The following is a 17,260-nucleotide window of genomic DNA, read 5'->3' as shown; positions in this document are numbered from 1 at the left end:
AAACGAACGCATATACATTGAGAAGAAGATGAGTTGCTGCTAATTGTCTGCCTATAAAAACAGAGACAAAACAGAGCATATGCATGTCGGCCGTGGGATTCCATGGCGACCGAAGCACGTTCAAATTCTTTCATCTCCATTTTCGAAATATGAGATATTTTTCATTTTTTTCCCCTATAGGAATTTCCCTGTTCAAGGATGATATAAATCTTCAAAGGGGAGAAGAAATTTCATGTGAAGTCCCTCGGTTGGAAAGAAAACGAAACACTCAATATAAATGAGTGAGTGTGGATATTTTTTCTTTGAAAAAGGTTTTTTAAAACCTTGAAAGATGGATTGTTTTTTGAAATTCTGTAGTAATGATTGAAACATCTTACAAAATATATAGTTGATTCACTCGATTCTCATTACTTATACAACTAGAATTTTTTTTTTTTTTTGGCTAAATATACAACTAGAATTGAGATTAAAAAGAAACATATATATCTCCTAATACCATAAAATTTATTACAAAGTTATGATCATGGTATATATATATAAATAGTTTTGTTATAGTGAACGACCGAGTGTGTGTGATGGTGAGCTGAATTATATATATATATATATATATATAGGAATTTTCTCTTGGACGATAAAATTTATTATATGTTGGGTGACAACATGCTTATCTTTAAAAAAAGAGGCATGTGAATCAATTTTGCTCAGTAAAACAGAAACTTACTCTATAAATATATATATATATATATATAGATATAAGGAATTGCTAAGGTCAGTACCAGCCTGACCGTGTTTCATCCGAACCAATGGCAAATTTTATAATAAAATAGAAAATTATGTCTCACTTTAGTGTACCTACGAGGCATAGAACGAATGACAAGAAGAAAAGATAAGCATCCTGAAGAGTTTAGAAAAAGAGACAAAAACAAAAATATTTTATGGGGTCGGTATGGTATGGGGAAGAGAATAGAGAAAAGGGGAAGAGTATCCACTTGCAAGCTATTTATTGGGATTCGCAAAAATTCAAGATAGAAAAAAAATGGCTGAGGCAGAGAAAGAAGGGCTTTTGGTGAGGGAAGAAGCCTTTGCATATGATGCAGTTGTTGGGTTTTACTTTTATGAGTGGTTCATCTTGAATTTGTGACTTTTTTTTTAGACAGAGTAACTTAAACATTCTAACGGCTTTTTATTTTTATTTTTTTATTTAACTTTTCTTTTGGGTGTGTAATTAGATGCATAAAAAAAATTAAATAACTTTGAAGTTATTGTACTTAAAGATTTGGGCAACAAATCCCTGGCAAACTCAGGTGGATTCCACACAATAAAGCTTTTGTTACTGGAACTTCATGACACAACATAATTAGTTGAAGGATCATCTACCATCTCACAGTCTTTGTAAGGAAAGGAGGCAGCGAATTGGAGCTGCCCTTAACTCCATCCTAATTCCAAAATCCGTAAATCACAAACCTAAACCCCCAAATTAACAAACCCACAATTCAAACCTCAATCACTTCGCAGAATTCTCGTTAGCATCCTCGAAATCCCAATAAAAATTATATTTTCTTTCTCTATTAGGTTTTTTTTTTTTTTCCTTGAGCTTTTGTGTTTTTTGGTTTTCTATGAGAAAGAGAAGAAGAAAACAAAAGAAATAAAGGGAGAAAACAAAGAGAGAGAGAGAGAGAGAGAGAGAAAGAAAGGGTCAGGAAAAAAAAAAAGGATTAAAATGATAGCATTGAAGTAAGGACGACAGGTGGTGGAGGAAGAGTGAAGACAGAAGAAGAAGAAGAAGAGAGAGAGGGAGAGGAAGAGAGAGGGAGGAGAGTCTCCTCAGAAGCTACGAGAGAGAAAGAGAGAGGAGAAAGTCCCGATTGGCCTAAAAAAAAAAAAAAATCTAGACCACCTGTTTAATCGAACAGCCAACAGAGCTTCTCACAAAAAATCACGTTTTTTGTCGGCATGCAATTTGGTTAGAGTTCCTAGCATAGAATTCTTGTGTATATATATATATAGTCCGTCTATGGTGCGGTCGGTCTTCATACGGACTACGGTATTGGTGACGATTTTTTATAATATTAGTGACGATTAATACTATGAAAACCATCACTAATACTGCGATTCTCATACGAACCTTCCTTACCATAGAATTTCCATATATATATATATATATTTTTTTTTTCTTTTTTCTTTTTTGAGTAATTAAATACCTTTTACTCTATATAAAAGAAATTTCTCAATTTGTTAATTATATGCAGATTAAATATCATATAATTTTGAAATCATAATTATGTATAATGATTTTAAGTAGCTATTTTGAATAAATTATAAATAATTATTCTTATGATTTTAAAATATTTAACTATTCTCTTCAGGAGAATTTTTTTTTTTTTTTTGAAATATTTCTTTATATATTGCCACTTCTTGGGCTTCCAAGACATTTTATAGATTATTAGATGTACATCTTTATTTGTGTTTGTATACTCAACTTACTCCCTTTTTTAAGAATTTAAACTTTAATAAATTTGTTGATTATTCACTCCAAGCGTACTATATAAATAATCATTTATTACTAAATTGTTTAAATGCCAACTATTAAATATGTATGCTTCAAGCATAATTTAGCTACAGGTAAAATATCCATATATGTGCTTTTTGTATGAATGACAAGTCATATATTGATCAATTCTTATTTGTAGTAATATACTACATATGGATCTTTAAGAACTAGTGATATAAATTATTTGATACCACATTATATATATTTTCTCTTCTAAAATTTTAATTGAATAAAAAGTAAAGATCACATTTATTAATAATAAGATATTAGAATACATTTTTATTGTCTCAACTTGATCTTCAGGATCATGATTTTCATTTTTTAATATTTTGATCTTCAATATCAATCATTTGGATTTAAAAAATTCACCCATATATTCATTTGATCATGTAGATAAATTAATTATTTTTATTTCATTTTCTCCCGCCTCTAAAGACTTCACATATAGGAATAAAGTATCTGGATGTAAAACAAGTACAAAATTAATAATTTTCCATTCCAATTTCTATAGTAGATATATGCATATATCTAATGGAAATGATGTAACATTTTCTTTTAGGTCATTATTTTATTTCCATAGTGATAAATTCTTGCTTTCTCATACTTTATAATTAAAGGAAATATATATATATATATATATATATATATATATATATATATATATATATATGTATATATACATATATATTATATGGATCTCATATAAAACAATCATATCCAATAAAATTCACTTAAGGGGATGATAAATAAATACTATAAGGTTTACTTCAAGTAATGATTAAAAATACCCTTTAAGCATTAATCCTTCAACAATGCTTTATTTCTTTAATAGGTGGCCATGTTCTATAGCATCAATTATTAAAATACAGCCAAAATCTTTAAACTTGTCTAATCCTTCAAGGATGACTTGGATGACTTAATTATTTGGTTAATGTTATAACCACTCAATATTATGGTTCCATAATCAATCATTATTGTCCAAAAGAAATTATAATATACTTGAGTAAAAAAAAGTAAATAAATTGTAATAAATATTAATATTGTATCTTAAAGAATGATTTATCACCAAGTAAAGCCAAATAATATATTATCACGCACACAATAAAAATAAGCATTGTAACAAGCACCCATTAAAGCAGCGAGAAAAATTATATGTGAACAATATATCAAAATCATGACTTTAGTTACAATTTGATCGTCTGGATCATGGTTAAGAGAGTATAAAATAACGCTTAATCCGAATGATGCATCTGACTCATGTTTGCAACTTTCTTTTGTGAACGTTTGATAAATAGTTAAATCTGTGGTGCTAATCATCATCACACAAACAACAAATGGCAAACAATATGATAATCTTATCATAACCAAAACTCAATTTTGTAGAGACTCGTCCTGATAAGATATTTTAAAACTAATCAAACACTATCAATATAAGATAATATATAGAAAACAAAAGAGAGATCGAAAAACGGTGGAGAGAATTCCATCATATTATGTGTATCAGTTCATGTCTTATGAATTCTATTTGTGGGCCTACATATAGTATAAGTTACAAATAATATTAAAGAGTATTGATAATAAATCAATTACATATATATTCGTTACATATTACACAACAAATATACATAATTGTGTAAGCTACAAAGAAATGATTGAACGGTGGCATCCATATCATCTTCATAACATGAAATATTTTGTTTATTTTTTTTTTGGGTCAATTTGCCATAATAATTAGTTAATTTTGAGAAAAAAATTAATGTAACTTATTAAGAAATAAAACATCAGTTCCTACCTAGGCTTGCAAGCTGATGAGCAACATCATTAATAATGGAAAGCAAACCATCATTAGTCTCCTTTTAAAACCAATCCAGATGCAGAAGCTTCTTGCGGCAAGCCTCCCCCACCAAACACCTGTTGGCACTTGGGAACATCGTCTTTGGCGGACACTTTAAGAAAGGAGAATCTATTTTTATTTTTTATTTTATTTACTATTTGTACTTGAATGAGAATTTAAGTATTATATATATGGTTGACTGACTAAATTAGTTGTTCCCTTCACGCTCTTATGCACACAATTGAATATATATATATATATATATATATTTCAAAATGTATTAGAGTGTATATATTTTGTTTTATGTGACTTTCAAATTTAATCTAACGGCTAAAACAAATCATACGGAACGTTATAAATATAGTTAATGCATAATGGTTATCTAATGAATATAATTTTTTAACCAATTTTAATTTGGTCAAAAAAACATTAAAAAGAAAAATTGTTTACTACTTGATGTGGAAAAAACAACAGGAAGGAAACTTCTAAGAAAAATCTGAGTCCAATAGCATTTTGTTCATGAAAATACTTAGCGCATAAGTTTTTACCAACCATCCTTCAAATTTGTGGACATGCATAGTCAAATTAGCAAGAGACTTTTTCAACTTTTTGATACATTACAGCAGCAAATAAGCATTCTTTGAACTGAGCTAATTGAGCATGTTCAAGTTAAGCTGTTGAGGAGGGATTCAATGGCCGCAAAAACATGTTTAAATTCTTCATCTTCATTGCCTAAATATGATGTATTTATCAGTTTCAGAGGTGAAGACACTCGTACAAGTTTTACAGACTACTTGTTTCGTACTTTGAAACATGGAGGAATTAATATCTTCAGGGATGATAAAGATATTGAAAGAGGAGCAGATATTTCACCCGCACTTTTACAAGCAATTAGAGAATCAAAATTCGCAGTCGTGGTTCTTTCGGAGAACTATTCTGCATCCAAATGGTGTTTGGACGAACTTGTTGAGATTGTTGAAAGCAGGAAAGAGTTGGGACTCACTGTTCTTCCTGTTTTCTATCATGTTGAGCCAACTGACGTGAGAAACCAAGCAGCGAATTTCGGAAAAGCTCTCGCAGAAGCTTCTCAACGCTATATCGGGAAGATACATAAATGGAGGGAGGCTTTGATGGAAGTAGCCGCTATCTCGGGATGGAATGTTGGAAACAGGTAATTATGCGGCAAGCTTTACTTCTTCTTTCCAGTGTATAAAGGTAATTCTGTTTTCTACTGCTACACATGCCGTGAAAATAACCAAAAGTTGACAAAATTCTATTTTCAATTACCAGTGATAGATGTTTAGCTTAGTTATAGGCATGATCAAACCCAGGACCTAGGGGTTAACACTAGCAGTTATTACCATCTAGATCATCATGGTTTATTTGAAAAAGATTTGGAAGCCTAAAATTTGTGATTCATATCATCTATCTTATCCATTTCAATCATCAACATGTGGAGATAATCATTTCACTTATTTTGAAAAGATTTGGTAGATCCAAATTTTGAGTTCTCCAACAGCTTCCTTACATTTTTATTGCTTGTGTATTTTTTATTTTTTTTTTCCTTTCTTCTTATGTATTTTTTTTTAAGGCCTGAGACAGAGGTCATTGATGAAATTGCCAAAGTGATTTCAAAAATTGTAAATCAGCTCCCAACTGGTAACAACGACTTGGTCGGAATGACTTCTCGTATAAAGAAGATGGATTGGTTATTGGCAATTGGGTTGGATGATGTTCGAACCATAGGGATATGGGGTATGGGGGGAATTGGTAAAACAACTATAGCTCAAGAAGTTTTCAAACTAAGTTTCAACAAATTTGAAGCTCATGCTTTCATACCAAATGTAAGAGAGGAAGTGAAAAAAAATAGTTTACTTCACCTGCAAAAACTTCTCTACAAAGAATTGGTTGATAGTGAAGTAAGTATACAAAATGATGATATGGGAATCCATGTATTGAGGAAACGATTGCGTTCTAAAAGGCTGCTTATCATTTTAGATGACGTTGATCGGTTAGAACAAATGGAAGCTCTAGTTGGAAATGCTGATGAGCAGCATGAATGGCTAGGTCCAGGGAGTAGAGTCATTGTGACAACTAGAGACAAGCACTTGTTGAGGACATATGGAGAGAACAACATATATGAGGTTGATAAACTTACTGATGATGAAGCTCTTAAGCTTTTCTGTCGAAAAGCATTCAAAAAGGATCACCCTCCAGATGATTTTGTAGAGTTGTGCAATGATTATGTTGAATATGCTAATGGTCATCCTCTAGCTCTTGAAGTTTTGGGTTCCTTCTTATTTGGGAGAAGGAAAGATGTGTGGTCAGATGCATTGGATAAAATAAAGAAAAATCAAAAAGAAGACATTTTTAATACTCTTCAAGTAACTTATGATGGGTTAGAAGAAAATGAGAAGAAAATATTTTTGGACATAGCATGTTTCTTTAATGGAGAGGATGAATCTCGTGTCAGCAAGATTCTAGAAAGTTGTGAATTTAATCCTCATATTGGCATAGAAGTGCTCATTGAAAAATCACTTATCACGAAGCTAGGAAACAAGCTATGGGTGCATGATTTACTACAAGAACTGGGTCGGGACATTGTACGTCGAGAATCGCTTGCAGAGCCGGGTAAGCGCAGCAGGCTGTGGTTTCACAAGGACGCACATCATGTAGTTATGAATAATAAGGTAAATGATATGCTTGAGACAGAGTATGGATTTGTGTCAAGGTGCTTATATGTTTATGCGATACCGTGCATTAATTAACAACATCATTTTATTTTCAATTTCAATTGAAAATCACTTTCATTATTACAGGGGACAGAAGCTGTTGAAGGTATATTCCTTAGTTCGCCTGAAAATGAAAAGTTACAGATGAATGTCGAGGTGAACTTAAAAATGGAAAATCTAAGATTGTTGAAGATTAAAAATGTGCACATTTCTAATTTCGTTGGATACCTTTCAAACAATTTGCGGCTTTTGGAGTGGCATGGATATCCTCTAGATTCTATGCCACAGAATTTTTGTCCTGCTAAACTTGTTGAGCTCAACATTTCTAACAGCCGCATCAAACAACTATGGATGGAACCAAGAGTAAGATTATAATCTCCTTTTATGTTTCTTTCAATAGCTTGATTAGTATAATAATTTTGATTATATTAGCATAATTTTTAACTCCACCATTTGCTTGTCCGTAGCTTCCTTTTGAAAAGTTAATATTAATCGATCTTAGTAATTGCAAGCACTTGATCCAAGCCCCGGATTGCAGAAGTGTCCCCAATCTTGAAAGGCTGATTCTTGAAGGTTGCAAAGCATTATCAGAGCTTCATCCAACAATTGGAGAGCTCCAACAACTTGTTCTGTTAAACTTGAAAGGCTGCAAATCTCTCAAAAGACTTCCACAGAGCATCAATTTGAAATCTCTGAAAACTTTTATTCTTTCAGGATGCAAAAAACTTAAAAAGTTTCCGGAGATTATGGAAGATATGGACCTTCTGTCTGAACTTTATTTAGATGGGACTGCTATAAGGGAGCTGCCAATATCAATGAACCGCTTGAGTGGCCTTACTTTATTGGACCTAAGAGATTGCAAGGACCTTTTAATCCTTCCCAATTTCATTTGCAGTTTGACATCTCTGAAGGTTCTGAATATCTCAGGCTGCTCACAAGTTCAAAAACTTCCAGAAACACTTGAGAGCTTGAAACAATTGGAGAAATTTGACGCATGTAGAACTGCTATAAGAGAAGCACCTTCATCAATTCTACTTCTGAATAACATTAAAACACTATGTTTCACCAGTTGTAATGGTGTGCCATTGCATAAATCTCTCTATAGTGGTTCTAGATCCATCAACTTTCAGTTGCCTAATTCATTCTCTGGCTTAAGCTCGTTGACATCATTAAATCTAAGTAAATGCAACCTACAAGCAATCCCTGAAGATATTCATCATCTGTCCTCACTCCAGGGTTTAGATTTGAGTAAGAACAACTTCATTTGCCTACCTAGAAGCATCTCTAAGCTTTCTAAACTTAAACTAGTTCGTTTGAATAAGTGTAGAAAGCTACAATCATTGCCAAAACTTCCAAAAAGTATACAATATGTACAAGCATATGGTTGTCCCAAGTTGCATGACCAAACAATAATATGGGCATCAAATAATGGATTCAGTTTCATTGATTCTCGTAAATTACTGAAGGTTCGTCGTGCTGCTGTATTCCATGATCTTCCACTGCCTGAAGAGTTTATTCCTATAATCTTACAGCCATTTATTCAGGTAGCTCTGTTTTCTTTCTTACTGAATTTCTTTCTTATTTTTACTTTCTTAGTTATTTTTATTATGTTGCGTAGGAAATTATTTATCATGGAATGAACTTGGAAATCTGTTTTCCTTATACAAGAATTCCTGAATGGATAAGTGATTGGATTGATGAATCTTCTATAAGCATTGATGTTCCTCTTCAAGATTATAGCCAAACATGGATGGGAATTGCCATTTTTGCCGTTTTCAAAGTCATGGAACACAACAACTTCAATGAATATTGGTATTCAAAAGAGACTGTATGTGAATTTTCCATTGGTGACTGTTGTGTCGGAAGATTTGTCATAGAAAGCTTAAAAAAATTTGGGGTTGGATCATATGTTCTTTGTATCTATGTACCCCAAAAGATGTTTGCCAAACGATTGAAACAATTGATCTGTGTAAGTCATATTCAAGCTTCGGTTTTGACAGATAGACCAGATGTGGAGGTGAAAATGTGTGGGAAGCATGTAGTATACTGCAAAGATGTGCCAGAGTTTACTCAAAACTTAGTTCAGACATCTAAAGAGCACCAGCGACTTTCCTCTTTCGAACATTACATGTACTTGCTAAACCTGGCAAGAAGAGGAGAAAGTTCACTTGATAGCAAAAAACTTCATCAATCCAATAGATATCCCATTCCCAGATATGAAGGCTTTACAACAACTCATCTTACCTCCCAAGTAAGAATAAGTCTGCGAAGCTTGCTGTCAAGAATATTCTTTAAGGTGATTGATCGAATACTCTGGCCGGTTTGAGATGCTGGACTGGACTGAACCTATATCTCTACTTGTATTTTATTCATTTTCTTGTTTAATGTCTATCTTTCTGTGCTCATCAACTCACTATTTTATGCACTTTACAGGGATCATGCTATGCACGTAATGAGTCTCTGGTTGTTCATTTTCCTGTGCAAGCATATGTATCAAGTTGGCTATTCCATCAAAGTCTTGGTCGCGTTGTAGTTTGCTACCTTCCAAGAAACTTATTTGACGACAAGTCATGGGTAGGATTTTGTATATATGTTGGACTCAAAATGCATCCATCTTATCTGCATAATATTAATTTGGATCTAGAAAGTCATCATAAATATCTCTTTGTTGACTTGTACTCCCATGGAAATATTACATCATATATAACAACAATGTCTAGTTTCCCCATCCTTCAGAAATCACATCAAACTGTTTTATTTCACATACCACGAGTGAAATTCAAAGAAGAGATGAATCAATGTTGGGGAGTAAGTGCCTTGTCTTGGACCAGTATCCCACATGTGGAGGTCGAAATATGTGGGATCCGACTAATATATGAGCATGATTTAGAAAATGAAGTTGAAGTGATAATTGACATTAGCTTAAGCGGTCCAGATGATGAATGCAGACACCAACTAAATTACCAAAGTTTAAGTGAACTGGTGGAAGGTTTGGTTGGTAAAATTGAGTGTGGCGAGCAGAAGACGAGGAAAGAAGAAATGTCTATCCATTCTGGTTACTCCTCTGAAAGGTAAATTTCTTAAATAAGTTAATTTTATTATTGTCTATGCATAAATTCATAAACTAATTCTCTTAGTTGACATAATTTCTCTATGTTGACTTTTGTAGGAAGTACAAATCTTTGCAGGAAAACAAGTGTTTGTTAAGTATGGCTCAGCCAGTAGACAAACAAGTTTTTACTGCATATGAACAATTTTCTGTTCCAAGTGATCCAATAATCCTCCACTCTATGAATGCTCTTTTTGAGTCTTCACATGAAATGAATGCTTCAATAGATTCAATGATTCCATTCGCTCATTTACAAATAATGGCGGAGACTCCATTGTACACAAATAATTTGGAAATGTGGAAAGCTAATCTGGAGGATTCACTTAAGCAATATTGCTGCTCTAAATTCTACATCACTCTCAGTCTCAGAGGACATATCATTTCTGCTTTGAAGCCTTTTATCCCTTCCACAACATACAATTTATGCTTCCCTCGAAAGGAAACTCTGAGATGGTTTAAACAGTTTAATCATTCTGATACACAAAGGCTAGTGATCAGGTTACCTCAGAATCTGATTACTGATATAAAATGGAGGGGGCTTGCTGTATGTGTTGCTTTTTCAGTAGATGATCATCAAAGTGAAATCCATGAGATTGAGGACCTGGATATCTCTTTCAGAGTCCTCTGTCATTTGAATACGGCTCAAGGACGTTGTTTGAATTCTGCACCATCGTTTAGAATCAGTAAAGACAAATTCAAGTGGTTATATGTAGGTGGGTTCATTTGGCTAACTTATGTGCCCCATTGGTTGTTGCTTGGAGAGTTGAATGAGCAAAGCTCCTTGGAGGTTAATATCTACAATGAGTGCCCAGGTGTGATAACTCAGAGCCTAGATGCAGTTCTCTTGTACCAGCAAGATGTGGAAGAATTTAGACAATCAATAGCTCAATGTATGACATCATTTTTTAGCAATTTGGATTTAATCCAACAATATATTGACGATGAAAATACAAATCCATCTCATGCTTAAGACAGAAATGAATGAGGATGGCAAACAAGAAAATCTGACAGAACTCACATTCTCAGGGGAAAAAAAAACTGGACTAGTAAGTATTACATATAGCTGTCCTCTTTCATTCCCAATTGCTATTTACACTTATCTTTCTTTTTATAAGACTTCGATCCAGATGTCACGTACAGTTCATACATGTAGGATATTTTTACAGACTCCATGCTCGTAAGGCTGTCTTATATATCAATGGATGACTGCACTGTCAGTGAAGCTTCGTTTGCAAGTGAAAGAGGAAGCTTGTGGGCTCAGAACTGTGGTGTTAGTCTTTCATACTTGCATTATGACCTCATTGTCTGACCAGCAAGATTCAGTCCCTAGACAAGAAAAGACTGCTAGGACACAGCAACCTCAAGCCAAAGGATAAAGGTAAACTGGGTTCTACAATAACCTCTGTGCAGACTCTGCCTCTCTTGTTAATTACTAGTTGGCAGATCATTATCAGGATTTTTTGTCTTAAGCTTCCTCTCAATCTCTCTAGTATCACTCTCTAGTCTGTTCTTTTTTGCTTCTCATTGTGGTCTGTTGTAGAACATAGGAGGTTTGACAAATGGAGTTGCTTGTGAATTGGTAGGTGTTTTACTTCTCAAGTTGGTTGGTTGATACCCGGAGCTCCTTAGTTTGCTGATTTTCTTTTCATCATGGTTAAATGAGGACCTGACTGATTCATCATGTAACTTGAACATATCTTGGCGTAACTCGTAAAACTATTCTAGGTGTTTTGCTCCATTTCTCATTTTAATATGCAGGTTTTGCCATGTAGATATATCAATTACAGTAAACTTAATTCTGGCAGAACTAAAACTGCACTTGAGTTTGAAAACAATTCACTTGAACTCTTTTAGCAAAAAGCTTAATAACAATTGCTTATGCTGCTTTGATCTATGGCTATTGCATTACTGGGAGGTTAAATGATTCAGATTCATTCTTACTTCGTTTACTAGCAAGCACGAAATGCATTCAGGTGAAAAAATTATCGGCTGCATATAGTAGGAAATAGATGGAAACCATGTTTAAAAAGAATTCAGCAATTGCCTAACCAAACATAATGGATAATTGACACTTTCACTGATTTTCTTACCATATTGTCTATAGGAAAGAAAGGCAGCAAAAAAGCTGAATAATTTTCAACGATTCACAAGCTGGCCCCGAAAGCAACTTAATTTTTTCAGAAATGAGGAAAGGTGTTGGAAGAGCATTATTAACAAAACAATCTTATAATTGCAAACTTTCAGGATTTACAGAATAACCTTCTCATTTCTAATATCCTCTGTGTCCAAGCTAACAAGGGTTCTCATTCCAGAGAGGGCTAGCTAGTAGTATTTAAAGCAAATAAGTTCTGCATGAAATGTCTCTTAATATCCCATAATTGCCAAAATACCAATATGTATCTCATGAAGAAACTAAATCATAATCTGTCCTAAAACTTAAAAAATCATAATCTCTCCTAAAACTTAAAAAAGTACCAACATGTTTCTCTGGAAGAAACTAAATCACTACTGTGTCCTAAAACATTAAAATCATTAGAGAATAACCTCTCTGCCTCTCTCCTGAATCACCATATCAAATAGCCCAAACTATCTTTTTGAGGGCTTACAAATGGTAGGGAGTTTATATTGTTATTATTACTATTATTATTATTGTTATTATTATTTTTGGTGGTACAACTGATGTCTGTTTAAACAATAATGTACTAAATACTAACTCATGGAGTCCAATGAATAAGAAGAAAATCAAACAACAAAGTATTTAATTAACCTCTTGGACTTCAAAGGTAGCTAGTCCTTTTCTTTTTCTATGAAAAGAGAGGATAATATTGTTTAAGATCATGAATATTTACATTTCCCATTTTTAATTAAGTCAAATTTTCAATTAGCAATACTAGAAGATTCCTCCTCTTTCAATCATCTTTAAAGGTTGGGACTCGCTTTTTTTGTGTGAATATTTGAGAGCCAATACCGCACAAGGTATGACCATAGAATAATAGAAAAAATTAGCTTGTAACATGTGCACGTATAAATTTATATTTGTTTTTTTTCTTTTCTTTTTTGGTCAACTAACTAAAACATTAGTTTTGAGGAAATATTACATGATCATCAGGAATTAAAACGTTTGAAATATGCGTTGGGTTAAATACATTTTTGCATTGCACTTTTTATAAAACTTCCGTAATAATTGATGTCTTACCGTGATATCAGAATATTAATGACTATTAAGAGATTCCCCAAAGGAATCAACTTAGAAACTCTCAAAACTTTGATTCTTGTTGCAAAAAATTTAACAAGTTTCCTGAGATTATGAAAAGGATGGACCAATTGTCTGAACTTTATGTGGATGGGACTGCCAATATCTATGCAGTGGTTTACTGCTTTTGTTTTGTTGGGTATTTAAGAGACTGCAAGTACCTTTTGATTCTTCTAAAATCCATTCCTAGTTTGATATCTCTGAAAACTCTCAATGTCTCAGGCTGCTCACAAGTTCAACTATTTCCTGAAAAATTTGAGAGCTTGAAACAATTGGAGCAACTTGGTGCCTGTAAAACTGCTATATATAAGTAAATCACCTTCATCCATTCCACTCATGAAGAACCTTAAAACGCTATGTTTCACCAATTGTTAGTGGTGTGCCATTGTATAAATCTGACTCTTGCGGTTCTATATCCAACCATTTCCAGTTGCCTAATTCATTCTCTGGTTTAAGCTCTTTGGCATCATTAAATCTATGTAAATGCAATCCACAAGCACTCCCTAAAGATATTCGTCATTTGTCCTCCCTCTAGTGTTTAGAGTTAAGCTTACCTGAAGGCATCTCTCAGCTTTCTAAACTTAAACTAGTTCGTTTGAATAATTGTAAGAAGCTACAATCTTTGCCAAAACTTCCACCAAGTATACAATATGTCCAAGCATCTGGTTGTCCTAAGTTGAATGACTAAACAACCATACGACCATCAATTAATGGATTCAATTTCAACCTATTTATAAAATTGTAGCCACTCTTTACAGACATGATGAAGAAGAGTTTATGCACACAATAAACCACTGCATGGCCTTAGTGATTGAAAATAAAGATCCAATCTCTCATGTTAAATCTGATAATGAAAGAAACAAGATGGTGTTATACGATGGTCATGACCCTCAACATGAAAGACTAGAAGGACCCAACAATGCTAACCCTATGTATAAAGGTAAACAAGTTCTGGAATAACCTCTCTGCCTCTCTCTCGTCCAGTAGGCATAGATTACTATTTTGGGGACTCTTTTCTTCTCAATGTTGGGAATTCCCTGTCTTGCTTCACTCTCTCACTCTTTAGTCTCTTCTTTGTTGCTTCTCATTTGGTGTGTTGATTTTTCATTTTTTCTTCTTGGGGCATGATTAGAGAAGGTCTCGATTCCTATAAATTTAGAAACTAATAATAAGAGTAATTTCCTATAAATTACACCAAAATTTCCTTTATGTTCATAGTGGATTCATCATAATTAAAAAATTTCCACTATCAAAGAAACTTCATAAGATTGTGTATATATATATATACACGTGTCAAAATATAATTAAGTGTGCAAAAACCTTGAACTAGAAATATAACAGCCCAGTCTATCCGCATGTGATATTGTCCGCTTTGGGCCCTGTCCGTACGGGTTTAAAACAGATTTTAAGGTTTAAGGATCCCACCCCTTCACCTGCCAATCTCATTGGCTCGGGCCTCTAGGCCCATTTAAGATACTGTCCGCTTTGGAAGCAAAGTGGTGAGCCCAAACCTTACCCTCACGATTTTCTACACGTCTCTAGGAGTGTGATATTGTCCGCTTTGGGCCCCGTCCGCACGGGTTCAAAACGCGTCTTAAGGGTTAGAGGTCCCATCCATTCACCTGCCAATTCCACTGGCCCAGGCCTCCTGGCCCACTCAAGATACTGTCCACTTTGGAAGCAAAATGGTAAGCCCAAACCTTCTCCTCACGGTTTTCTACATGTCTCTAGGAGTGTGATGTTGTCCGCTTTGGGCCCCGCCCACACGAGTTCAAAACGCTCTTAAGAGTTAGGGGTCCCACCCCTTCACCTGCCAATTCCACTGGCCTAGGCCTCCAGGCCCACTCAAGATACTGTCCGCTTTGGAAGCAAGATGGTGAGCCCAAACCTTTCCCTCACGATTTTCTACACGTCTCTAGGAGTGTGATATTGTCCTCTTTGGGCCCCGCCCGCACGGCAAGATGGTGAGCCCAAACCTTTCCCTCACGATTTTCTACACGTCTCTAGGAGTGTGATATTGTCCTCTTTGGGCCCCGTCCGCACGGGTTCAAAACATCTTTTAAGGGTTAGAGGTTCCACCCTTTCACCTGCCAATCCCACTGGCTCAGGTCTCCAAGCCCACTCAAGATACTGTCCGCTTTGGAAGCAAGGTGGTGAGCCCAAACCTTCCTCTCATGGTTTTCTACGTGTCTTTAGGAGACAGCGTAACGTGTCATAAGGGAAAGGTATCCACACCTTTATAAAATATACTTCGTTCCCATTTTCAACCGATGTGGGATCTCACAATTCTCCATCCTTAGAGTCCAGCATCCTTGATGGCACATCGATCTGGATATTGGCTCTGATACCAATTGTAACAGCCCAAAATGGACAATATCACAAACGGGTAGACTAGACTGTTATAAGAAATCAAGTAACACAAAGAATATCACTGCCTTGAACTTTGACTAATGAATATTACTAATGGCAAACCTGCATTTGATTTTTAGAAGATTTCATTTAAATGAACTTGGAAGCTCATAACTAAAGTTGATTGACAATAAACCATAACATGACCTCATCGATTGATAATCAAGATCCAATATCTCATACTAAAGTTGATAATGAAAGAAACACGAGGCAACGCCATGACGATCACACAGGAACTAGCAAATCTAGCAGCTTTATTTCTGATTGTCAACAAGAAAGACTGAGATGGACCCGGCAATCTAACCCAATAAGATAAAGGTAAAAGAATTCTGCAATAAATAACTTCTCTACCTCTCTCTTGAATCACCATGTAGCCACTGAATCATTGTCTTTTTCTTCCTATACTAAATGTTGGATGCCTATCTCTACTCTGTTCTCTGTTGCATGTTTCTGGTATGTTGTAGACAAACTAAAAAAAAAAAAACTGCTAGGGTGGATTCTTTCTTGGTACATAATGGGAAAGTGAAGACGGTGTTACTTCTTTTATGATAATATTGCTTTAAAATTTGTATTTTATTATCTTGAAACATTATGGCAATACATGATTGGCTATGTGTAGCAGGTCAAATTCCACCCTGCTACATAATGTGTTAGATTTTATGGATCTAAATATACATAATAAATTCCATAAATCATAAACTACTAACCTCCAAACGCAGTCATTGATAAATTAGATCTTTAATTCTGCAAAATAGAAACAACGTAAAGTAGTGCCTATGGACACACTACTCTCAAACCACTCTCAGATTTCTAAAAAAACTCTAATCTTCAAAATACTGTATGGTATATCCTTATCTGCTTGCCCTAGACCCTTTAAATAGTCTCTGCAAGTCAGACTTATCCATTAATTTTGACACACATAAAATAATAATAATTTGATAATATAATTATACTAGGAAAAATATGGATAAGTCAATGGGCTTATAAAGAGAGTTGGTCCTCCAGTCCAATGGGCCAACTGGAGTCTTATAGAGAGTATGTGACCAAGGGCCCTACTACATAATAATAAAATAAACCAGTCCCATTAATGGCATAAATAGGCCCTGTAAGTGAGTAATTGATTATGCCAAGTCCACAAATATTAATTTAATTCAACATTCTCCCACTTGGACTGCATAATCATCATCATATAAAATCCAAACTCACTTACTATAGAATCTCCCGAACCATAATGCCATTTCATCCAAATATATAGTATACCGACAGGGCACAACAATATACTAGACTAGGCAGTAGAGATTCTCTCAGTAAATCTCCCATAACATTATACCATTTCAACTGAGTACTTTGCATGCTATAAACTCAGTCTAGG

General features: G+C 34.3%; 2 protein-coding genes across 2 annotated transcripts; both read left to right on the top strand.

Annotated features, from left to right (window-relative positions):
* Nucleotides 1–4,924: 4,924 nt before the first annotated feature.
* On the top strand, nucleotides 4,925–7,510 carry LOC112493158 (disease resistance protein Roq1-like). The gene is made up of 3 exons (XM_025078220.3): nucleotides 4,925–5,556; nucleotides 5,977–7,075; nucleotides 7,205–7,510. Exons 1-3 carry the CDS (start codon nucleotides 5,078–5,080, stop codon nucleotides 7,490–7,492), a joined length of 1,866 nt encoding a protein of 621 aa, XP_024933988.3. The 5' UTR covers nucleotides 4,925–5,077; the 3' UTR covers nucleotides 7,493–7,510.
* Nucleotides 7,511–7,850: 340 nt separating this feature from the next.
* Nucleotides 7,851–12,090, top strand: LOC112493116 (uncharacterized). Its single transcript, XM_025078024.3, has 6 exons — nucleotides 7,851–8,661; nucleotides 8,736–9,413; nucleotides 9,551–10,188; nucleotides 10,287–11,272; nucleotides 11,380–11,604; nucleotides 11,810–12,090. Exons 1-4 carry the CDS (start codon nucleotides 7,864–7,866, stop codon nucleotides 11,194–11,196), a joined length of 3,024 nt encoding a protein of 1,007 aa, XP_024933792.2. The 5' UTR covers nucleotides 7,851–7,863; the 3' UTR covers nucleotides 11,197–11,272; nucleotides 11,380–11,604; nucleotides 11,810–12,090.
* The last annotated feature ends 5,170 nt before the right edge of the window (nucleotides 12,091–17,260 follow it).

This window comes from Ziziphus jujuba, chromosome 12, assembly GCF_031755915.1.
Source record: "Ziziphus jujuba cultivar Dongzao chromosome 12, ASM3175591v1".
Taxonomy (NCBI): domain Eukaryota; kingdom Viridiplantae; phylum Streptophyta; class Magnoliopsida; order Rosales; family Rhamnaceae; genus Ziziphus; species Ziziphus jujuba.
This window is presented reverse-complemented; position numbering and strand designations above follow the sequence as displayed.